This window comes from Sesamum indicum, linkage group LG10, assembly GCF_026168435.1.
Source record: "Sesamum indicum cultivar Baizhima isolate 11 linkage group LG10, ASM2616843v1, whole genome shotgun sequence".
In the NCBI taxonomy this organism is placed as follows: Eukaryota; Viridiplantae; Streptophyta; class Magnoliopsida; order Lamiales; family Pedaliaceae; genus Sesamum; species Sesamum indicum.
The window spans coordinates 14,917,066-14,941,697 of NC_142666.1; the positions used below are offsets into that span (position 1 = coordinate 14,917,066).

Sequence of the window (24,632 nt, forward strand, 5' to 3'; positions counted from 1 at the left end):
ATGCCAAAGTATCGCTACAGGACATGTATCAGATTTTGACAAAAAATTGAGCAAAAATCCTATATTTATGCATTTTTGTAAATTAATGGTAAAAAATTGATAATGATAATACTTAATGGATCAAAATTAATTGAGAACAAAATTAAAGACCAATTTTTTTTTCCAATTATATAATTTTATCTAGAAAATTACATTCTTTCTATTCAAGCACTGAAAATGAAAATGGATTTACATGCTTCTTCGAGAACCTGAACCCGACTAAACGAATACTCGAACCTGATATGTACTCGATTTAATCGGTTTGGGATCGGGTCCGTTTTTATACTATTGGACATGTTGGGTACCAGATCCGTTGCCCGCCCCTACAGTTTTGTGCACTTTTATGATTACGGGTTTATATTATTATTTAGTTTTTTCCTTAAAAAAAAAAAAAGAAGGATACAAACTAAACTGTATATGCAAAAATTGGGGTCTACTTCTTAAATTGTTTTGGACTAATAAGGTATGTTTAGCTTTACTGTCACCCCCACTGCAAAACTCCATTTGAGTTAGAATTATTGTTCAAACGATTTTGTACTATTTAGGTCTACTTTACAAAAATACATTGGATTTGATTTGTTCAACTTCTAGCTTGATGATTTTGGATTTGGAGGTATGCGGAAGAAAGCTGATTGATCTCCATCGGCCTCTGTAATGATTCGTTGGATTTGATTGCATGGGCCACATGTTAACCTGCCGTCTGATCTATTTCAACTAATTATATTTAATAATTGTTATAAAAATATGTATTTTGTGGAAATTATCGAAATATTATCCAATTTAATTTTTGTTGTCATTTAATTCTTATTTAGAATTGTCATCGGAATCACTTATGTAATACATAAACCAACAGAGGAAATACACTCGATAAGCATACATAATTTTAAGTTATTGTTATGAGAAAAATTAATTAAAAAAATATTTAAATTTTAAATGTGTATATGAACAGAATTATTGATAAAAACAAGCAATTAAATAGGGGGTTGTTTTATGTAAATAGAAAAGCTATTCGAGGGTAATTTAGTCAAAATATATATTGACAATCAAAGTTTATTATTTTTGATATGTTGATGAACCACTTGAATCAGATTAGAAAGTGGTTGCGAAGATGTGTAGAAGAGATAATTTTGATATATGAGAATTACGAAACTCGTTCCGAATTGCAGTACAAAATTTTCAAATAATCCACTCCAATATTTTACAAATTCAATTTTGTAATATTTGTAATCGGGCGATTCTTGTAAAGGATTTTTGTGATTGTTACAATATTCGTTATAAATTTAGATGGCTTTAACGAAGCCATTTCAAAGTTTTTCGACTCTTTCCTTCAAATGGACAATGGACTGTTACAAATGCCATTCCAAAATTTGATAGAACATTACAAATAAATTGATCGTTCCAAAAAGTAAATATTTTTCTTAAAGTGGAAGAACAATCCCTAAATCTCCAAGTTCACCTCTTTCTCTCAAGCCCTAAATGGAAAAATAGTATTTTTAATCTTATAATTAGGCCCATGTCACTTTTGGTCTCTTTTTTTACGGGATTAACATTTAGTCCCATAACTTATAAAAATCAGTATTTTTGGTCTTCATGCGTTTTTTCATCTATAATTTAATGATGTGTATCATATACCTAGCACATCGCCGTTAAATATTTTTGATTGGAGGAAAAATTGGCCCTTTTTTCAACAGTAGCATATGAGTACTTCACTTAACCTACTTGATTCACTTATAGAAAACATGATTCGTTGTGTTGCTTCTACTTGGCTGCAACTTATAGAAATATGAGAAGTATAGGATTCAATTTTTGTAAGAGAAATTGCTACGTTTTTTGCCATAATTTTCTTCAAGATTTATTTTTTTCCTCATATGTAATTATATTTTTATTCAAAAATGGTCCCGAGTTGGAAAACAAATCAATTTTCTCTCTAATAAAAATACTTAATGATCACATGCTAGTCACGTACCCTACACCTTAAATTGTGCTAGTCCTACAACTTATACGAACATTCCAATAGTGCTAAGTTTTGTAAGTTATGAGACTAAAAGTACTAAGCCCACAATGAATGGGACCAAAAGTAAAACGAACCTAACTTATGGAACAAAAAATGTTATTTTCCCCCCTAAATTTATCGACCATAAATTTATAGTCATAGCAAATATTTTGCCAAGACTTTTAGCCGTGTTAAATGTTCTAGACACATTCGCAAAAATCACCACCACCAAATACAGTTGAAGGGTCGTGATCAATTACTATTCACTACTATTATTTATTTTTATGTACGATAGCTAACCACGATTAAATATTTAATACATAATTAAATATATTCAACATATCTAATTGCAGGACTAATCTGTACATTGCATAATACGACACTAAATATGTTAAAAACGTGTTAGTTTTTGAGGAATAAATGTGTTTTCTTTTTAAATAGAAAAATGAGTGGAAGTGTAATATTCCTACAGTTACGAACCTAAAAATGAAAATTTCCAAACTTTCTGCCTCCCTATATAAAACGTCACAGCCCCTCACTGGCTCACACACAATAGCAACTTGAGATTTCCAAGGAGATCGGTATTACAGTACATAAGATGAGTGGAGGAGGGGAAGTGGTGTGTGTGACAGGAGCGTCGGGGTACATAGCCTCATGGCTGGTCAAGCTTTTACTCCATCGCGGTTACACCGTCAAGGCCACCGCGCGCGACCTCAGTTTGTACCTTCACCTCTCTCTCTCTCTCTCTCTCTCTCTCTCTCGCACGGCTATATTCAAAAGTTTTGCTGCTTATTTACAAAACAATTTCTGAGAAAAAAAAATATACAAAAAATGTTCCTTGAAGCTATTGGTGTACTAGAAATGCCATTTCTAGGAGTTTTCATCATGTTTAATAATAAATATTTTATATATCTTAAATTTTGAAAGATTAGATCTTATTTATCATTGATCTAACAGTTTATACTAATTTATTTAAACAAACGATCAAGATTTAATAATCAATGGTTCGGATTTATACATGTTTCTATTTATGTTATTATTTATTATATGAATGTTATATTTATAAAATATACAAAAATATATATAATTTTTCGGGTTAATTACACTTAAACCTCCTCTGAAAATGTAAAATTATATATTTTCTCAAAAAAAAATTAAAATTACACTTACACACCTCAGAAAATCACTGTTCACACCTGACTCTCTTTCATTAAAATTTGAACAAAATATGCCGACGTAAGCAAAAAAATATTATATAATTTTTTATTTTGCCCCTTATTTAACTCTCGTAAGTATAATTTTTTACTTAATTATTTTTTTATTTATAAATATAAAATTATTATATGATAATATTAAATAAGGTAGGATTACAAATTCATGTAATTTTTTGTGCTAATATCAGCATTTTTTATCCAAACACCTAACCACCAGGTCTAAACAATTAATTTTCAAAGGGGAGCAAGTGTAACCTTAAAATTTTTTTTAGGGAGAGTATAATTTCGTATTTTCAGATAGATCTAAATATAGCTAATCCTAATTTTGATATATGGTGATAAATATATTATTGCAATATATACTATAATTTATCATGACGGGATTCTTTTTGTATATTTTCTTTTTTCACAGAGTATTTTTTGTACTTTTTAAAAAACACGTGAGGCAAATTTCTCAAAATATTTTATAGGGAAATAAAATAACTCTACGACAAGTTTTCTATTAACACTCAAGTTTGAAATCTTCAATTTTCACCTAATGCACGTGGGGTAAGTTTCAGGTCTTATTCAAGTTTCGAGTTGCACTGATGTGGCTATTTGTCTGTTTTCAAAAGAAAAAAAAAATCTTCAAATGACGTAGCTATGCTGTTCTTCGTTGTTTTGTTACAAAATTGTTCTTGAATTGTTGATCTAGCTGATAAGGTTACATAATGATATTGTAATTGATCACTTTTATATATTAAAAAGGATAAAAGAACCGGACAATGTCTTCAAAGTGATATATGTTCTCACAATTATTGCCGAAAAGTCACAAGAAATTAACTTTCAGACAGCGACTATACAAATTGGTGTACGAGATTCCCTATTTTAATGGGCCAATCGTACTTTTGATATCAGACTTGATATCATTTTTACAGTTGTCATACTATATTTTGTCAACTTGACAAAAATAATATCATTTAATTTAAATGCAAAACTAAACAAAATATATATAGTTATTAATTTTTGAATGGAAATAGCCACATGAATTGTATACATGGTTCGGCTCGATTGTGCGATCTTGATCAACGAACTCGATCGGGCCACGTCACCTTCCTAGATCTATGATTGGGCTTGAGGTTAAAACAAGAGTCAAGCTAGTCGGATTTGTCCCCCACAAAAACCTTTCTATCCCCAGGTTAGATGGTGGTGGAGATAGAAATAAGCGATGTGAAGCTAAATAGTCAAAGTAATAAATGTCGATTACCTTTGTGGAGTCAGATCTGCGGTATTTATAGGGTTAATATTGGACACTATAGATATAACCACGTGTCACGATCCTAGGCTCCTTGTCTCCAATCGTGCGGTGCACAGTCATTCCAACAATTAGGTTGATCCGCGAGGCGGGTCCCAGCGACCCGACCCGCGAGTCTCTACGCAAATTTTCAGCTTAAATGCCTCTTTTACCCTTAATGAAGGGCTTTTTTGTCTTTCAATAATTAATTCATCATCATAAAATTGATCCGGTTCGATTGTGCGACCTTGATCAACGAACTCGATTGGGCCACATCACCTCCCCAAATCTATGATGGGACATGAGGATAAAACAGGAGTCAAGCTAGTCGTGTTTGTCCCCAACGAATACCCTCCAACGCCCAAGTTAGATGATGGTTGAGATAGAAATACGCGATTTGAAGCTAAATAATCAAAGCAATAAATGTCAGTTACCTTTATGGAGTCAGATCTGCGGTATTTATAGGGTAAATATTCGACACTGTAGATATAATCACGTGTCACGATCCTAGGCTCCTTGTCTCCAATCGTGCGGTGCGCAGTCATTCCAACAATTGGGTTGATCCGCGGGTCCCAGCGACCCGACCCGCGAGTCTCTGTGCGGATCTTCAGCGAAAATGCCTCTTTTACCCTTAATGAACGGTCTTTTTGTCTTTCAATAATTAATTCATCATCAATATAGATATTAAGTTAATTGAAAATCTCATCCTAACAACACGTGAGGCGCACTCGGAGTTAGGTAAAATTGATTTTTTTTTTTTTTTTTTTTGTTTTTTGCTTTTGGCAATAGCAGCAGCAAAAGAAGCCCCTCTTTCATTTCTCTCTCAAAATGATTTTCCAATTTTCACCCTAAACCCTAACTTTGATTTTGTCAAAATCCACCGGTTATCTTGCCCGATTTTAGTTCAAAATAGTCTAACGACCGTCAGTTTTCCTCCAAAATTCATTTCCAGCATTTTTAACCGTACAAGATCAGTCCTTACATAATCGCACGTGTGATTTACATGCTTATTTCTATCCAAAAGTTAACAACGGTATCTAACTTGCACAACTTTCCAATTATATGGTATTGTTTTCGTCAAGTCGACAAAGCATGATATGTACCATGGTTACAAAGTAGTTTATGTATAGTATCAAAAATACAATTCTCTCATGTTTAAATAAAAAAAGATTTTCAATTATAATTTTTTGGGTGAAATCTTATTTATTTCAGATATTTGAGCTACAACTACAAGTAGTTGTAACTTGTATATGCAGGTAAATGACCTCGGAAACATCTCCTCATTGAAGACTTTCTACAATTTCTTTTAATTCTTAATTTTACAAGTGGAAAATTTATATTTTCCGTCCTATAACTTAGATTTAGTATATTTTTAAATTCAATTCTTTACGAATTTTTTGAAAACAGTGTCATAACTTTAAAAAAATCTTTCCATTTCATTTTGTCAATTTCAATTAGAAAATCGATGAAAAATCACGTGCAGATCACTTGGCCGCTCCCCTTCAATTTGAAAACACAATGGCCATGTAACTTGAACAATTTTGTGGGTGCACATAAAGGTGGTCATACCTTCGTGGGTTTGTACAATTTTCTAGATCATGTTAACATAATTTACACTTTATCGTTTAGGCCTACATTATATATATATATGTATATATATATATATCAATTGAGAATGATATATGTAATTTTCCAAACAATATGAGTATTCATAATTATCTCAAATTGAAGGAAAGGTACTTATTAGAAATTACAGGATGAAAACTGAAGAATCGTATGAGTAATTATGCCATAAAAAGTGAAAAAATCCTAAGTTACGGGACGAAAAGTGTTATTTCTCCTAACTTATGGCTTAAACTTATATGTTGCATACAGGTGATCCAGCTAAGGTTAAACACTTAAAGGCGCTTGAAGGAGCTAAGGAAAGACTCCAACTATTCCAAGCCAACTTAGTTGAAGAAGGATCTTTTGATGCTGCAGTTGACGGTTGTGACGGCGTCTTTCATACTGCATCTCCTGTCGTATTTGATAATATCAATGATCCCCAGGTAATTTGTGTCCAACTTTACAATCTTTTCTCATAATGTTTATGCATGTATAGTGATGGACTTGAGTAATAGTCATTTAGCTTAAGATAAACTACAACTATTTTTTTTTAAGTTTGACATAATTACCTGCATCGTTTCGTTATTTAAAAAATCACCAGCACCCCTGATTTTAATATTTTCACCCAACAAAGAACCCATTCTTTAGCTTCTATTAGATTTTCATCCAATCTTTGCGATGAACACTTCAAAATATCATTTTGAATTATAAATTTTAAATTTACATTTTTTTTTCAAAAGGCAAATAATAAGGCATAACATAGACAGACAAAGGCAACTTTACCCACCCTCAGATTTTTTTTATATTGTTCCGAAACTTTTAAAAAAAAATCAGTAAAACTCATCGTCGAAGTTTACATAATCATTTTCTATTTTAGAAGGATATTTGTAATTTTTTAAATAAAAAAAATATTTATAATTATAAAAAAAGTATAGGTATTATAGGGAGTGTTTGCAACTACTTCTCAAATACATTTCTCACCTTTTGGCTTTGAAAAGCTATTTTTTAGTGTTTGGAGAAATAAGTTTTGCAACTCTAAGGAGCCTCTATTCAAAAGGGCGTTTTCAAGCACTTTTGATTTTAATTCATATAAATAAATCCAACATGTATGATTTTGAGAGGAGAGGAACACGTTTTTCCTTCAACTCCTTCAACTCTCCACTACTCGTGACTTGGTCATGGATTGGGTAGAGCTAGGTTGAGTTTGTTATTAATTGATCTAATTAATTATTTTCAAGCGCATGCATCATTTTTTAAACCTAGTCCAAATGAATCATAATTAGTTTTGAGGTTCTTCCCACAATTATTTCATAATATGTCATAATTAAAAGTTCCCACTATTTGCACTCTACAATAACTCGATGTAAATCACAGTTTGTATCCACTGCAGTTGTTAATATATATATATATATTTTATTTTTTCGTGCAACTATGTTTCTAAATTATTAGATATTACAAATAGTATCACAATTAATGTACATTTGCTTTATTTGATGAATTCCATTTGAAAAAATTAAGACTTCTTAAAATCTTTTATTGCTGCATATTAATACCTATGTATGGTACAGGTGGAACTTATACAACCTGCGGTTAATGGAACACTCAATGTTCTTAGATCATGCCTCAAAGTCCCGTCCATCAAGCGAGTCGTGCTAACATCTTCAATCGCGGCAGTTTTTAGCAACAGAAATGCGAAAACTAGTGATGTTGTAATTGATGAAAGTTCTTATTCAGATCCAACATTCTGCAAGGAAATTGAGGTGTGTATTGGCAGATTGGATTTTCTATTTTGACATTTTATACTGTAATTCTAAAAATTTCGCACATTGAAGATTGAAATGGTTGAAATATGTTAAAATGGGTAAATAAGTACACCCATAAAGCTGGTCACGTGCACTTTTTCTTCTTTTAGCAAATTTTATACATTTTTTTCTCAATATGCAAAATTTTTAAAATTACAGGATGGAATTATCAAAATGGACTCATAGGGACTAAATTGCAAACTTCCCACACTTATATAACTAAAATATCGATTTTTACAATATATATAATCTGTTTTTTTTTTTTTTTTTTTTGGCTCTCAGCAATGGTATTTTATGTCAAAGACATTGGCAGAGGAGGCTGCATGGAAATTTGCGGAACAATATGGTATTGACTTGGTAGTGATGAATCCTGGACTAGTTATTGGTCCTTGCCTACAACCAACTCTGAGCGTCAGTCTTAAGATTTTTCTGGACTTCATTACACAAGGTACTTAGAAAACAAAAACTAACCTCTCCTTACTATAGGAGTGTTTGTAATAGCTTTTGCTCTCTCTGTGGAAAAAAGTTGTAACTTTAGAATTAATAAAAGTTGAGAGTATTTGAAAATAAAAGTGAAAAAAGAAAAAAAAAAGGCGAAGTTTGAATGTTTGAAAAATATATATTTACATTTTTATCAATAAATTGCAAAAGTCGGTAAGATGTTAGTTATAACTTTTGGCTTAAAACAACCTAGTTTAAGCAGTTAAAAACAGAAGTTGCAAATAAACAACACTCTTTTCAATTTATTTTTAGTAATAAGTTGATGTAAGATTATTTTAAACAAATGTGAACGCTTTCACTTTACTAATTTTGCAGGGAAATGCTCTTGCTCGATTGAAGGAGGTTGCGTACTTGTTGACATTAGAGATGTCGCTTACGCACATGTTCTAGCATTCGAGAATGCTTCGGCTAAAGGCAGATACTGTTTAGTTGCAGAAACATTGACTTTTTCCGACACCTCTAATATTTTACGTGATCTTTACCCGACTCTCAATCTTGTCAAGAGGTAAGTATTCACATGTGCTATTGTTACGTATTCTACAAAGAGAACCATCCATGCTTTTTGCGTAAGTATACATATATTCGATAAAAGTATCGGTAATATTACACCGACACTGCCTCCCCCATTTGTTGGGTCGGAAAAGGTTGACGTCAACCAAAATTACCTTTCAAAATTCAAATGCCATTGTTGACCCAGGTGATGATTCTGTAATTACTAAAGGTCAAAAGTGGTGTCGAAGTACTTTTTGGAGAAGAGCAATATGACCCCATTTATTTTTTGTTCATTTTGCCAATTTTTAATTTAAACCTAAATTTCTCAACTTTGTACTGTTTAATCTCTGAAAATTTTTTAATTAAAATCTTCATATTAATTAATAAGTTTTAAATGAGCATAACTAATCTATTATACCAACTTTTTTTTAGAACTTCTATATAAAATTACACCTTTTAATAATTTAAAATATGAAAGTTTAAGTTTATATGTTAATAAAATTATTAGATCATAATTATTTTGAATTCAAAAATTATCCCAACTTGTAAAAAATATTATAATTGTTTAACAATAAAAGAATTTTCTATTCTTTAAATTATTATTTATTCATATCCTATAATTTGTAATTTGTAATTCCATACCAAAGAAATTGACTTATTTTTTTTTTAGTAGTATCAATGAATATATATTTCTATGTATCAAATAACACCAAAACACCCAAACAAGGAATGCTATAAATGTAACTAACCAAGATAACAACATTAAAACAAGATAGGTTGCAGTTTCTTCCATGCCCTTTATGGTGCAATAAATGTAATTGCCTTTCTATCTTATAGCTAATTATTCCATACCCTTTCTGATGCAATAATGTAATAGCCCTTATTGTTGTTATGTTATCTTGATTGGTTATATTTATAGCAGGTATTGTTCAGGTGTTTGAGTGTTATCCGGTGTATTAAAATATATATACATTGATGCCGCTGAAAAAATAGGTGAATTACCTCGATCTGGACATATTATAGGACATGTTTTTCAGTTCAAACATCATAATTTTGATGAAATATTCACAATTTAATCAAAATTACAAGACATTTCTTCTTCCAAAATCATAGAATTTGGTAGATGAGTTATTTTCGACGCTAAACACCCATAAGTTCCCTCAAAACCTAACAACCGTTTGAATTTTGGAAGGATCCGATCCCAAGTGACATTGAATCAGTTGGAGTTTTTAATGGAATGTTAACGGCGAGGACTTCATGTGATGCAATCTTAAAACTTGAAGTGTAAATGTGATGAATTTAAGGGACTAAATATGAACAACTGGTATTAGTTTGAGGACCAAAAGTGATATTTACCCTCTATTCTTTTCATGATGTTTTTAATTAACAACTCACCGTATTATTTTTTTTTTGTTAATTTGTATTGCAGATTAGGACAGAATCAACCAACACTCAAATGCTTCCAAGTATCCAAAGAGAAGGCAAAATCTTTAGGCATAAATTTCATACCTATGGATCAAAGTTTCAAAGACATTGTCGAACTTCTCAAAGAGAGAAATTTGCTTGTTTGATGATCATATGATCAGCTCAACAATATGCTGAAAAAATAGAGATTTGCATGTAATAAATGCCATTATGATTTTTTTTAATATCCTTAAATTGCACAATTTTATTACCTTGTGAGTGAACAAGGTGGGTTGCTTGGATGCTTAATTCTATTTAAGTTATGACTGCGTTGTCTTCTGTAATAATTACTTTGAATTATATATATATATGTATCTTTTCTTGAACCTTTTGCAATCGATTTCCTAACTCTTTATTTATTTCTTTATTTTGATTGCTAATTGGATCAAAACATTTTAAATATGTCCACTAGGAAAATGAGCTTCAAGCCAAAAAAAAATGAAGTATATAGCAATCATTAACGGCCAATCAAATCGCGCACTGTAGCTCATCAAGCAATTATAGCAGGAGTTTCCACCCTATAACTATATATAGATAACCCGTAATTTTCTTCCTCAAGTCCGGAGGAAATAGCATATCTGATTCAAGAATGAAACTCCAATCCAATGTCTGTAGAGAAGAGTCGATCTTCATTCTCGAAGATTCTTTCAAGAGGTTCTAACCCTTTTTTATTAAATTCATAAATTACTTTGTCTATATTTAAAGTATATTATGCAATTATTCGGGATAATTTTCATTTTTATTCCTACAACTTTGTCATTTAAGTTCCCCATGTACAAGACTTATCATATTGCCTCCTTAACATCTCAATTTTACATCAAATGTGATAATTTCTGTTGATGTTCCGCAAGAAATTAATAACAGTTGAACATCTGGTTATCACATGTGATGTTCTCCCACATTGTTTGTTGCCTTTTAAGTGTCATCTGTCCTTGAAACTTTTCATTTTGCTAAGTAGTTAAATTTTCGGGAGAAACCTCGCAAAGTCATATGTATGCAAACCTCGATGAGGAACCTAGTCCTGTAATAAATTTTCATTTTAAATTCATAAATTTTCATATGAGATGTGTGGTTGAACATGAAGGAGAGATTATCCATAGTGATGATTTGAGAGTTTGAGGGGGTCTGATGAATAATTACATCAAAGTTACCAAAAATACAATACTGAAATAGAAAACAAGAATCCTGATTTGAATCACACTACTTCAGAAGAGGGATGAATGTAAAATTTGAGGGTAAGAATGAGGGGTATGAGTGGATTGTATTTACCAGTGCAAAATGAACAGTCATTGCAAGTCCGAAGCTACAATGTTGTATGATGTAAGTGTAGCACCTCCTAACAGCATTACGACTTTATATCGTTTAAACGTCATACTTGAGATAAACTCTTTATGTACATATACATAATTATGCAAATAACCTAATCCTTGTTGAGTATACAGACGTAATCCCATCATTATAACAAGTACACTATTTTCTCGTTTACAAGTTTATACACATACCGTACAGGATAGCAAAGGAGGCGTCAAAGTATCAAATAGAACGGAAAATAGTCAAAATTGAGATGAACAAAAAATTAAATTACATCTTTATTGAATTTTGAGAAAAACAAGTAGGTCGCAGGCTGTATTGAGGTCGAATCGCTATCCTACCAGTCGCGAACGACCTCAGTTTTGTAGGTCGCCAGCGACCTCAACCCCTCAGTTTTGTCTTTTTCTGTACAGTTTTGCTATTTTGTATTTTTTTGTTTTTTGTTATGATTTTTCGATTATTTCGTAGATTTGCTTAGTTAACAATTGGTTAGCTGAACTCCTTCTAGTTGTATTTGTAGTAGCTTCTCATTGTGTTTTCATGATGATGAATGAATACTAGCTTTCTCCATATTGTTTTGAGAATGGGAATACTATATTTCCCTTTTAATTTGTGATCTTTGCTAGTTTAAATGGTCAACTGACGGAGATGGCTAATTCGATGAATTTCAAGAAAATTTGGGCCAAAATTTATGAGACTGGATACCCGAAAGTGATTTTACATTCCGAAATTGAAATTATTTCCTTTGCAAAAGTATAATACTATTTAATAATTAATATTTTGAATATCAACATTTTATACAATTCAAATTAGAATTAAAAAAATGTAAACAATATCTTGACGGAATTAAAAAAATTATAGTAAAATATAATTGTAGCTTGCAACACAAATTAATATAAATATAGGAGACATGAGCTTAGTAGAGTGGTTGTAGCTGACTTTTAATATAAAATATGATTTGATACCGTTGACAGTATCCGATATTACTATCGATATAATAATATTATCTCTTGTATTCAATAATACCGCCAATATTGTCCAATGTTGTGAATGTTTTAGAATAAAGTTACTAAAGTATAACTGGGAGAGCAAGAAAATGAGGAAGAGGAGATGAGCTGATTGCTTTTGGACATTATGGAGGGATATAATGACACTGTAATTTCATCATTATTTTATTTTTCTCGTTTCGTTGTAATCCCCATTGCTAAAAAGGGATCAAGCTCAGAGAAGGATGAAGTTTCATGGGTTTAAAGTTTGATCAGAGAGCGAATGAGTGAGAAATTTTCTCTTCTTCAGCCTGCGGTGAGAACTCTTCATTAAGCGCTCGCACGTTTTTATAAGTCATCCGCGACTTCTAGCTTGTACACTTTTATTAATTGTACTAAATCATTTACAAAATAAGAAATACCTTTTTGAAATCTAATAAGTACTTTAATAATGAAAAAGTATGTCATAAGCTTAACAATTTTGACTTTTAAAAATTATCGTAAAAGCTTTCCATTCAATGAAAATTCAGAAGTTAAAAAAATAACTAAATAAGTGGTTACATAAATACATGATTTCGCTATTTATTTAGTTTTTTTATTTTGTTGGCAGGAGAAATCCTCTTGCCGGTTTCATGAAACTCTCGAGTTTTCTTGATAAAATTATCAATTGACTCCCATTTGTTTGGCGTTTGAATTTCAATATCATTTTTCTTATTATCGTTTAATATTTTCATCATTTTATCAGGATACTGCTTCATGTTTCTTATCAATTTGATATATTGACTTTACGGACGCTACTTAAAATTTTAAACCAATCAAGATTAAGTGAGGTAATTGATTCTCCACTTTTGGTTTCCTTCTTTAGTAGGAAATGTAGCCTTAGAGTTGCCCATAGCTAACAGCCAATTTATATTCATTAATTCGATCTTTTTTTAGTAGCATGACTTCGGTAGATGTTTACAGACTCATATTTCTGTAATATTTGGAGTTATGTTGTAAACTAAAAAATTAGTGATTTTGAGAATGAAAATACAAAAAGTAGCCAACTTTATTAAATTAAAAGTTTTTTATACTTAAAGATAAGAAATTGATAAATTATATATATTTACATTCTTATACTTAACAAAGAAAGCTATAAATATAAAAAAAAAAAGAATTATTTTCTTACTAATAAGTTTTACACAAATAAAATTATAAAATTTACATCAAATTTAATTCTCAACCTCCGGCTTAAATTCAAGTTCAACAGTCGAGAAGATTGGGGTCTTCAAACCAAGTAAAATCAAGATAAAATTAATTCAAAAAAAAAATTCCCAACAACAGTGCCGAAATTTGATGGGTGTCAAAAATCCAACAAAAATACATTCATACACTAATACATGAAAAAGTAGTGAGTAGGGGTTGAATCCATAGAATTGATTTTCAATCAATTTATTCCGATGAAAAATGGGGAAAGGGTTTGGTGAAAACTAAATATAGAAAATAATTGTTAAATAGATGAATAAATATGAGAAAAAGCTTTTCAGTTAAAGACGGGATAAATATGATCGAGCATGCTTAATTCCACTATTGATTATCGATACAACAATAACAATCTTTCATAATAAATGAATTAGTCAGGTTCATAGGTACGATCTAACAACCTCATATTTTCTTACATTTTCGTTAGCCAAAAAACATACGCTAACTACGTCTCTTACTTATAAATAATATTGGAAACATCATCAAAATTTAATCTGCCAACAACATCAATAATTAAAAAAGTCCAATTCTAACCAACAAATTCCTACAAAGATCCATTTAAATTAAATTGTGCATTTTCCACAATATAATCGACTAATACGACATAATAAGCTATAATGTGTTGTCCCTAATTATTAGACTAAAATAAACATTACTAATTTACAAATTCAATTAGCTGGATAAAATATTCTTGAAAATAAAATTAATCTTATCATTCAAATATCCGAATCCATAAACTCACCCAGATGATCTCGATCAATTCTAACTGCCCTCATCATCATCTGGATTGGGAGACCATGAACACGTATGTGAAATGACACCAAGTAGGACCAACATACACAGAATTGACAGCATCAGGAACACTATTTATCAGAATTATATTGGTTTTATCGAAAGTCCACTGAACAATGAATATGTCTGTTTATTGAACTATGTGGAATGTTGGAATATTACTTTTATTTTTGATACATATATTTTATATTTTAATTATTTTGTACTATTTTTATTATTTTACATATTTAAAAAGTTAAAAGATAACTAAAAAGTATAATTAATATTTTAAATATTTATTTTAAAGCTATTTTTACAATTTTAATGAAGAATTTAATTTACCGAAGATCAAATCAAAATATCAAAAAAAAAAAAAAAAAAACATTATGGAGACCGAATTAACTATCTGGATCTATAGTATTTTGACTTTGGCATTTGATTCGGTTGGACTATAGGTTAGGTGAGTAATGAATGTACAATACGGCTTATTCCCAATATGGTCGAGTGTGGGCATTACTAGGGATAGTTTACTTTTCTTTCTCTTTTATTTTACTAAATCAGTTTTGATACCCTATATTCTACTCTTATTACTTTCGGTGTCGTAACTTTTTATAAATAATTACTTTGGATATTCCGTATTATTAGTTAATTATTAAAAACTAAAGATCGGACCATTGTAGAGAAATGAAATTATTTTGTACAAGAATTGATAACAAGCACGTTTATCCTTCGACCAATTACTGAGTTCTTGATACGTTTAGTACCATAATTGTGGGATGAACGAGAAACAAAATTACAAGATTAAATGTATTCTACATATCTAATCGCGGGACTAAATTTTATCGATTGCATGATATGGGACTAAATATGTGAAAAACTTGAGAGTTGGAGGATTAGATGTGTTTTTTCCAATATAAAAATGACTTAAAAGTGTAATAGTCCTATAGGTAGAAGCCTAAAAACTGAAAATTTCCAAACTTTTTTTGGGTTGCTATATAAAACGTCACAGCCCGTCGCAGGCTCACACGTAGTTTTATAGTTATGATGAGTGGAGGAGGGGAAGTGGTGTGTGTGACAGGAGCGTCGGGGTACGTAGCGTCATGGCTGGTCAAGGGTTTACTCCATCGTGGTTACACCGTCAAGGCCACCGTTCGCGACCTCCGTTAGTACCTTCACCTCTCTCTCTCTCTCTCTCTCTCTCTCTCTCTCTCTCTCTCTCTCTCTCTGTTACTGCTTATTTATTCCTAGTTTTACTTAGTGTTTCTTATGCTTCATCATGTAAACTAGTTTGAGATGGTAAAAAAAAAACAGTAAATTGCGATAACTTTCCCTAAAATTTAGTATAATTGCGAATACTTTTTTGTTATTTGAAAAATTATAAATGTCTCCCTAATGTTTGATGAATTATGGAATCCTTCGATGATGGAATGAAATTATCAATTTTGCCCTTACTTTATTTTTTGCAAAAAAAAATATTAAAAAATTTTAAAATAATCGGACGAGGTGGGTGGAATAATTTGAAAAATTATAAAAGAAAAGTTATCCACGTACAAAATTAGAAATATTAAAAAATAAATAAAATCTATAGTTCTTAGTCCACAAGGGCATTTTGATTAGTTCACCACAAAAAATCGATGAAAAACCTTATAGGGACTAACGAATTGAGCTAATAATTAAATAGTAGTTAAAATAAGAGGGATATTGATAATTTTTTTAAACAACGAGGAAACATCCATAATTTGTCAACTCTCAAGGGAGGTTTTTGTAATTTACCCAAAAAAATATTGAATATTTAATAAAGAAAGATGAATGCTATAAACCCCTTAAGTAACATAATTCAGAAGAAATATGATTTTTGTCATAGTATAAGTAAAGGCAAAAATTTATGGTGAATATTAATTAATTACGGTTGTGCAATGATTACTAGTCATTGTTTCTGTTGGTGAAATCAAAACATTATTTATAACTAAAAACCATGAAAAATATTAATTAATCGTGATCGAAAATTCTCCATTCACACTTGATTTTGGACGAAAAATTTTGATATTAGCAAAAACTAATTACATAAATTTTGCTAACGTTAGGATTTTTTATCCAAATCATAGCGAAAGGGCATTATGCATAGACACTAAATTTTTGGAGGGGGTATACATGTAATTTTGAAATTTTTTTAGGAAAAGAATAATTTCACATTTTTAGAAGGGTCTAGGTATAATTCACCCTATTAAAAATGAATAAATATATGGAATAATTACACTCTCCTTCCCTGAGGTATGGAGTAATTACACGTAGCCCCCTATAGTTTAAAAAATTACATCTAATACCCTTAATGTTTGCTTCCATCTAAAAAATAGGTCTATACCTAAGTTAAAATCTACTCAGTTTGTTGATATTAACAAAAAAACTAAATGAATATCGATTTACCCTCGATTGACTTATTGTAGGTCAAATAAATCTTTTGTGACTAAACTACCCTTATAATGATGAAGATATCTCACGTGCATTATCGTGTGAAGATGTATAAGAATAATTTATTCATAAAAAGATTTATTTAACATCCAATAAATATATAACAAGTAAATTGGGGGGTAAATGTAGACTGTTATCCAACGTTTTTGTTAATGTCACCAAATTCGATAAATTTTGACTAATGAAGAGACTAATTTATTCGATAAAAGAAAATCTTAATTAGAGGTCTAAATGTAAAATCACATAAAGTTTATAAGAGAATAAAATTATCCCTAATATTGGTAGGTAATTTAGTTAATCAATATATATTATGACAACTAAATTAGTAACTGTAGGGAGATTAATGAATCTTGAAAAATAATATAAATATAGAAAAATAATTAGTTATGTAATGCAGGTAACAGACGTGGATTTGCACACCTCAAAGCACTTGAAGGAGCTAAGGACAGACTACACATTTTCCAAGCTAACTTAACTGAAAATGGATCTTTTGAATCCATCGTGGATGGTTGTATTGCTGTTTTCCATACAGCATCTCCTGTTGTGCTTTCCACTACAGACCCACAGGTTGGATATTTTTACATTTATTAAGGTGAATACACTGACATCACTTGAGGTTAAATTTAATTCATTCAAATATTTTTTTATTATTTATAAAATTATAAATACATTTTCTACGAGAGTATAATGTAGTGTACTTCACGGGGAATTTCTATAAAAGATTTCGCATCTGAACGGAGTATTTATAATTACAACTACAACTTAAAGGGTGTATTTGTAATTTTGCACTTGATAAAAAATGTTTGTGTAATTAAACCTAATCTCAGGAGGTGTCAATGTAATTTACCCGGACCATTAAATGCAACAAGCGCTATAAAAATATCAATAGGCGGAAAACCTCCTCCGACCCTCTGGACTTTTAATGGGGTCCGATGCGAACCTATCGATAAGCTTTTTTTTTAAAAAGTTGAGGAAAATATTGTTTCTTGGTTTGTTTTGTTTATGACACAAAATCCAGCCAGCCCAGTAGAAGTCATATTGCATAATTCTTAGTCTTGGCGTTTGTTTGTGTATGTTTACTTGGAAATTAAAAGTGAGGTCACGTTTAATTAGGGTGAAGTGATAGAACCAGCAGTGAAGGGAACGCTTAACGTGCTCCAATCATGCAGCAAAGCAGCATCTGTTCGACGAGTCATTGTAACATCATCTATGGTTGCAGTTAACTACAATCGGAACTATCAAGGTCCGGATGTCGTGGTTGATGAAACATGGTTTTCAGACCCCGAATACTGCCGAGGAAACAAGGTTTGAGAATTCATATACAAGATTTCAATTTTGAAATATATATATATATATAGATAGCTTAATTTAGTAATTGTTTCGTTAGATTTAATAATGTTGATCTAGTTCTTTCTTCAACTTGATAAGATTTGAATAGAAAAAATAGGGCTAGTGAGAGATTTTGTCAAGATATGAACAACTTGCAATTTACTTGAAACATGCAAAGGTTGAATAAAACCAACCTTGTGTTTGTCCCGCGCAAGGTGATAGTTAATCTCCAGAAGCTTAGTACTCTTGTGGAAAATCAGGTTGGCAACAATGTCCAAGGCTGCTTGATTATCGCATAAGAAGGGGATGCATGGGAGTTTGTCGATTGAGAAATCGTTGGTTGCTTTTTGGTTTTTGAAGACAGAAGAGTAGGATCCTAGAAAACACAAAACTTGATCAAATATCACTTCGTATCAACATAAGATGTCCAAGTGGCATTGTAGTATGTTGTAAGTCGTAGTGAATTTTGTGGGGAAAGAATGACCCTTTTGAGAAGGTCATGTTGTGATATCTGATCACATGCAAAGCAACATCTCAATGCTACTGGCAAGGATGTTGAATAAATTAGCTCTATTGTTGGGCTACATATCGAACATCTGGCCACATAAACCCCAAATAAAGGAGTCTTCCCACCAAGCGTCTATATACCTTAGGATGAGGAAGGGCTACACTAGCATTGGCAGTTAATTTGATTCTAGTGTAAGAGTAGTCATTAATGCAACTCCAATAACCCAATGCCATAATGTGTCCCAAATGTATTTATGTTGAGACATAGAAATACCCTTCAGTTGTGCTAGCAACTTCCAATCCCAAGAAGTATTTGAGTTGACCAAGGTCCTTTATGGTGAAAAGGGCATCCACATATTTTTTTAATTGTTGAATTGAGCTCTCTAATGGACTTGTTAGGAGCATATCATCGACATAAACCAGCAACATCATCGAGGCTTCATCAATATGCTTTCTAAATAAGCATTAATCATTCTTAGACTAAATGAAACCAAAGGATTCCAGCTTCATAGTTAACGGCATAGAGTGATCTCTGCAGGTTACATACCTAACTTGAAGGAACAATGTAGCCTTGTGGAAGAATTATATAGGCGTTTTCATCAATGTAACTATTAAAGAATGCATTATTAATGATGTGGTTGTGATTTTATCGAAAGGATGAAACAAAAATTTTACCTTAGATACAAATGTACACCAGGTTAAAACGCGATTTACGAGAGGATTTTCTGGTATGTGTGAGGGGTCAAATCATCGTGTTGTCTCAATCTTTCTCAGATCATTGCCTCTTGTCCCTCTGACGATCCCTTCCATGCTCGATCTTGGTTCCTGGACCATTCTCCATACTTGATCACATTCATTTTTTCCTCATCAATGTATTTCTATGGAACCCTCATTAATTGTTCCACATCTTCCAATGGATCTCTTGCTAAGGCTAATGCAAAAATTCCTTTTCCCAAACCGTGTATCATATACTAATCATCATATCGATACGAAGGTCTTTCAACGTTTTATTGTTAAATCTCCCCTCAAAACGTTCAACGGTTCGTCCATGACATTGGGTATGCTGATAAACCAATCTTGTGTTTTTTCCATGAGTGTGGTCACAAATAGCTTTGCATTCATAGAATCTGATTGTCCATGCAAATTCATCACCAATTTAAAAGCTGCAATGTGCTCTTGTGGATCTTTCGTGTCGTTGTACTTGGGCAAGTCTAGGAACCTGAAATTTGGGTTTACTCTATCCGTCAGTACCTTGTAAGAAAATGGTGAGCTTCTGTTCTGAGCGATGATCTCTCCGTGCCTCTTTAACTCGTTAATTTGTAGCCCCAGCCTTTCTATCTGCTGACAAATGCCTCCCTGCCCCTTTTTCACTAGACGTTGCATCAGACAACTCCACTTCCGAGCTTTTCTCAAGCCCTTCTTTGTTTGTCATTCCTCTTTGCTCCTCTTCAATCTCTTTTTCCTTAAATAATTGTCTTTTCATGGTATCCCGCATCATCGAGGTTATTGTCCTTCTTTCGTATTCCCTGATCGCCTTTATACTAGTTTCATCTATCATGCGTTACAAGTCACACGTAAAAGATGCACAATTTGGTCATTCTGTCGCATGGGCGTTTCCTCCCCCTCGGATTGATTCTTCCTTCTAGATACACCCTCCATCTCAGCTGTGAGTGCCGTCCTCATATTTTCCACAGACGGCGCCAAACTGATCCGGGTCGAAACTAGGTCGAGCTCTTTGAAGTTCTTTAGGTGGAGCTTATGGCCAATCTCCTAGAAGTGTGGTCCCTGAGGAAAAAATAGATCGTTAGGCTAGTTGGGAAAGTCCCTAGCTAAAACCCTCTGATTCTTAAGTTAATGTAGGATTTGAGATGGTTTAGAGTAGTAAATATGGTCGGAATTGTAGTAAATGTATGTTACCATAAATGCATGCGAACAGTGGTATTTATAAGCCCAAATGTCCATACATAGTTGGTCCACGTGGCGACATCTCATGTTCAATATTGTCAGAAGATCTACAATTCAAACCTCGGATCCCAAAATCAGGTCGGACTTGACCGGATCAGGTCGACGACCCGACCCGGGTAGAATACACCGATTTTCAGGGTTTTATATGTTTTCTCCTTGTGGCATTTCGGTATAATATACTCAAATTTATGGGGTATTTATATAAATATATATAGTTATCCCAAAAGAAAATATCTTTTACAGATGTATAATGGATATTAACTATGTATCAAGCATTCTATTTTAAATCAATATGTGATGCATTATTTCCACAATTAAAATATTTACTAACATAGAAAATTGATTGTTTCTTGGTCCAGAGATGGTATTGGCTTGCGAAAACCTTGGCAGAGAAAGCTGCATGGGAATACGCCCAAGAAAATAAGCTTAACTTGGTGGTATTACATCCCGGATTTGTGATTGGTCCTCTCCTTCAGCCCACTCTCAATACTACTTCTCAGCTTATTCTGAACGTTCTTACTGGTAATTATCGTCGGCTAGAATCGCTTTACTTCTCTATTTTCTTTCTCCGAAAATTAAAAAAATATAGAATCAAAATATTACCTAAAAAGTTAAAGAACCAAAATATTTAAAAAAATGAACCAATAGAAACAATAGCCCCAATTCTAAAAGATTACCTGAGATGCATATACTTTTTTCTGACTAAAAAAGTAAACTCCAAAGTGAAGAGAATTGAAATCGCAAAAATTAAAAAGACATAAAACCAAAATATTATTCTAAAAAATTAAATGACGAAAACACCAAATAACGTCATAAGTTATGGCCCATAAGTGCATCTAAACCGCTGTATCACAAACATTATTTTCTGCTATAGTGTAGTAAAAGGCTCTTATTTAAATTACTATGGCTAACAAAGTCTATTCACTTCCTTTTCCCTAAATATAGAGTCTTCCTTCCATTTCCATAGTTCGTTAACTTGAAATAACATTAATTTGGCAGCTAATTTTGTTATTATTTTGCTTCTTGATTCTAAATTCTGACAGGAACTCAGGGTTTTGGAGACTATCAGTTCGTGGATGTTAGAGATGTTGCCCGTGCGCATATTCAGGCATTTGAGAATCCTTCTGCTGCTGGAAGATACATTTTAGTCGGAACTTCAATAACTCACTCCCAACTTCAGCACATATTACATCAGCTTTACCCTTCCCTCAACCTTCCTACCATGTAAGTTTTCAGACATCATTTCATTTTTTATCGTTAAAGTTAGACACTGGATCACTTTCGATGATGATGTTACAACCTCGTCAACTTTTGGTTCATAATTTTTTCTTAAAACGATAACAATTAGTCCTGGTCATTAGTTGACCGTTTGAACTAACGGAGGGATCTTTTGAGTAAACTAATGGTCAGTACTAATTTTGATCATTTTAGTAAAACTTGGGGACTAAAATTGATGAAATCGAAGCATAGGGTACCAAAAGTAATTAAGTGACTGACTCAGAGGACCACGAGTGGATTTATCTCATTTTTTTAATTATAAAGGGCTATTAATTTTTTGCCTTTATTGTTGATTTGTCTCCTTTGTTTCCTTCAAAAAGGTTCCTCTGATTGTTTAGACAGTCAATTAATGATCACGATTAACTTTGATCATTTTAAGAAAAATTAGAATTAATTAAAATGGATAAGGTTCGGATATCGGGAACCAAAAGTGGAGTAGTGACTAATTTAGGGGACTTATAAAAGTCAAATTATCCCTAAATTTTCACTAAATCTAGAATCCAATTCTTGATGTTGATGGTTTGTTGCTCCGTCTTAGCAATTCCTATGTTTTGATAAACTTTAGAGCTTGTATGAAAACATAATTTTGATAATTTTTAATCATGGAAATGGTCCTTGAAAAGTTGGAAACACAGATTTTGCCTACATTTACGTTCTTTTTGTGAATATTTTGTTTTCAGGATGAATTGCATTAAATATACCCCTTAGGTTAGGTTTAATTATATATACACCACCTACTTTTGTAAAATTATAAGTTTGTCACTTGATGTTGCAATTGTAATTAAAAGTACACCCCCTATTTAAAAACAAAATTACAAATAAATCCCGTGAAGTAAATTACGTTAATTGACAAAAGCTACAGGGATGTACTTATAATTTTGTAAAAAACAAAAAGAGGGTTTGTGTGGATAGACCTAACTCAGGAGATGCCGATATAATTTATCATTTTTATGATTTGACCCCAATATTTTCAATTCTTGCATTTGTATAACCTAAAAGGTAGAAAATCATTTGAAAGGGACAAAAAAATGAAGCAAAATTGACAACAAAAAACAAGTGGATTTGTCTTACAATTAGCTGTATAAATAAGAAAATTAATCTTACTTCGTTCGCAACTCCTGGAATTTTCAAGGAATTTTGTTTTTAAATGTAAATATATTTTTATTTTTTATTTTTTAAATTTCTTTAAATTGCAGTGGTGAGAGGAATCCAACCTTCCAAGTGTCCAAACAGAAAGCAGAAAGTTTAGGCATAAAATTCATGCCTTTGGAGGTGAGTCTGAAGGATACTGTTGAGAGTTTGATGCAGCAAAACTTCTTCAAACTTTGAAATTGAAATTATGTAAAAGAAGTTGCTACTCTCAAACTCTCTTGTGATAATGCAAACTCAAAAATTAAGTACTTCAAATTTTAAACAAACTTAGTACTAAAATATGATGTAGAATCTTACTTTTAGCTTTCATATCATATAATTTTATTTTTATTAATTTTTAATTTTATAGTATATATGAAAAAAAAATTATTTTTAGTCCTGTAATTTATGCCCTTTTACATATATTTATTTGGCATTAAATTCGACACATTTGAACCAGGGTATTACATATTTAATCATGGGTCTTGAACATTTGATCTCGTGTTAAAAAAGTTGGTATTGGATTGTCAAATTTGGCCGTTCATAAATTTTTCAGTCAATATGTGTTGTTCGTAAAAGATGCGTCATATTGCATATGTTGACACGTCATTACCACACTCCAGGTGTGTTGACACATTATTGTCATGTTTTTTTTTTTTTTTTCCATAACATATATGTTTTGGTTGAAAAATTTTATGCAGGACCCAATCTTAATTATCCAAGATTAAATGTGCGAGGTCTAGGACTAAATATATGCAAATTAAGACTAAGTGTGTGAGAACGGTATAAATGATAGGACTAAATTTATAAATACTAAAAATACAAGATTAAATGTGTCACACCTCAATAATTTTTTATATAGAAACTATAACTAATCATTATATTAATATTTTACTAAATCGAACAATATATCAGTTCGATCAATACAACAATATAACTAAAAGTTACAAAATAGATTATAATAAACTCATATAAAATAAAATAAACACCTACTCATTCCGTAGGACTTGATCACATGACCTCGAACATCATTACAAAAAAGTTAAGTTTTCCCAACATTATAAATGGCCACGGCTTGTAAATCTTGATAAATCAATACTATTAACTACTGCTAAATAAAATCAAAAGAAAAATTAAATTTTTACCACAATTAATCAATATTCGTCATGACTTTTAGCCATAGTCAGAGCATTTGCCATGGTTTTAGCTATGGCTAATATTTTGACTATACTTTGCAAAAACAACAGTTAATGGCCGTTG

At 31.6% G+C, this 24,632-nt stretch overlaps 2 protein-coding genes across 2 annotated transcripts; both read left to right on the top strand.

Moving 5' to 3' along the window:
• Positions 1-2,560: 2,560 nt before the first annotated feature.
• LOC105172119 (phenylacetaldehyde reductase) lies at positions 2,561-10,709 on the top strand. The gene is made up of 6 exons (XM_088885690.1): positions 2,561-2,748; positions 6,395-6,567; positions 7,693-7,884; positions 8,209-8,374; positions 8,743-8,932; positions 10,349-10,709. The coding sequence occupies exons 1-6, from the start codon at positions 2,631-2,633 to the stop codon at positions 10,488-10,490; spliced, it is 981 nt and encodes a 326-aa protein (XP_088741816.1). The 5' UTR covers positions 2,561-2,630; the 3' UTR covers positions 10,491-10,709.
• A 4,958-nt stretch (positions 10,710-15,667) lies between these two features.
• Positions 15,668-23,695, top strand: LOC105172118 (phenylacetaldehyde reductase). Its single transcript, XM_020697482.2, has 6 exons — positions 15,668-15,855; positions 17,560-17,729; positions 18,276-18,467; positions 21,323-21,485; positions 22,007-22,187; positions 23,438-23,695. The coding sequence occupies exons 1-6, from the start codon at positions 15,735-15,737 to the stop codon at positions 23,568-23,570; spliced, it is 960 nt and encodes a 319-aa protein (XP_020553141.1). The 5' UTR covers positions 15,668-15,734; the 3' UTR covers positions 23,571-23,695.
• The last annotated feature ends 937 nt before the right edge of the window (positions 23,696-24,632 follow it).

Excerpts from the sequence above, each read along its gene's own strand:
- LOC105172119 (XM_088885690.1), top strand. The coding sequence starts at position 2,631 with ATGAGTGGAGGAGGGGAAGTGGTGTGTGTGACAGGAGCGTCGGGGTAC. Across the intron at positions 7,885-8,208 it reads CATTCTGCAAGGAAATTGAG|CAATGGTATTTTATGTCAAA; the intron begins GTGTGTATTGGC and ends TTTGGCTCTCAG. Across the intron at positions 8,375-8,742 it reads TCTGGACTTCATTACACAAG|GGAAATGCTCTTGCTCGATT; the intron begins GTACTTAGAAAA and ends CTAATTTTGCAG.
- LOC105172118 (XM_020697482.2), top strand. The coding sequence starts at position 15,735 with ATGATGAGTGGAGGAGGGGAAGTGGTGTGTGTGACAGGAGCGTCGGGG. Across the intron at positions 15,856-17,559 it reads GGCCACCGTTCGCGACCTCC|GTAACAGACGTGGATTTGCA; the intron begins GTTAGTACCTTC and ends TATGTAATGCAG. Across the intron at positions 22,188-23,437 it reads TCCCTCAACCTTCCTACCAT|TGGTGAGAGGAATCCAACCT; the intron begins GTAAGTTTTCAG and ends TTTAAATTGCAG.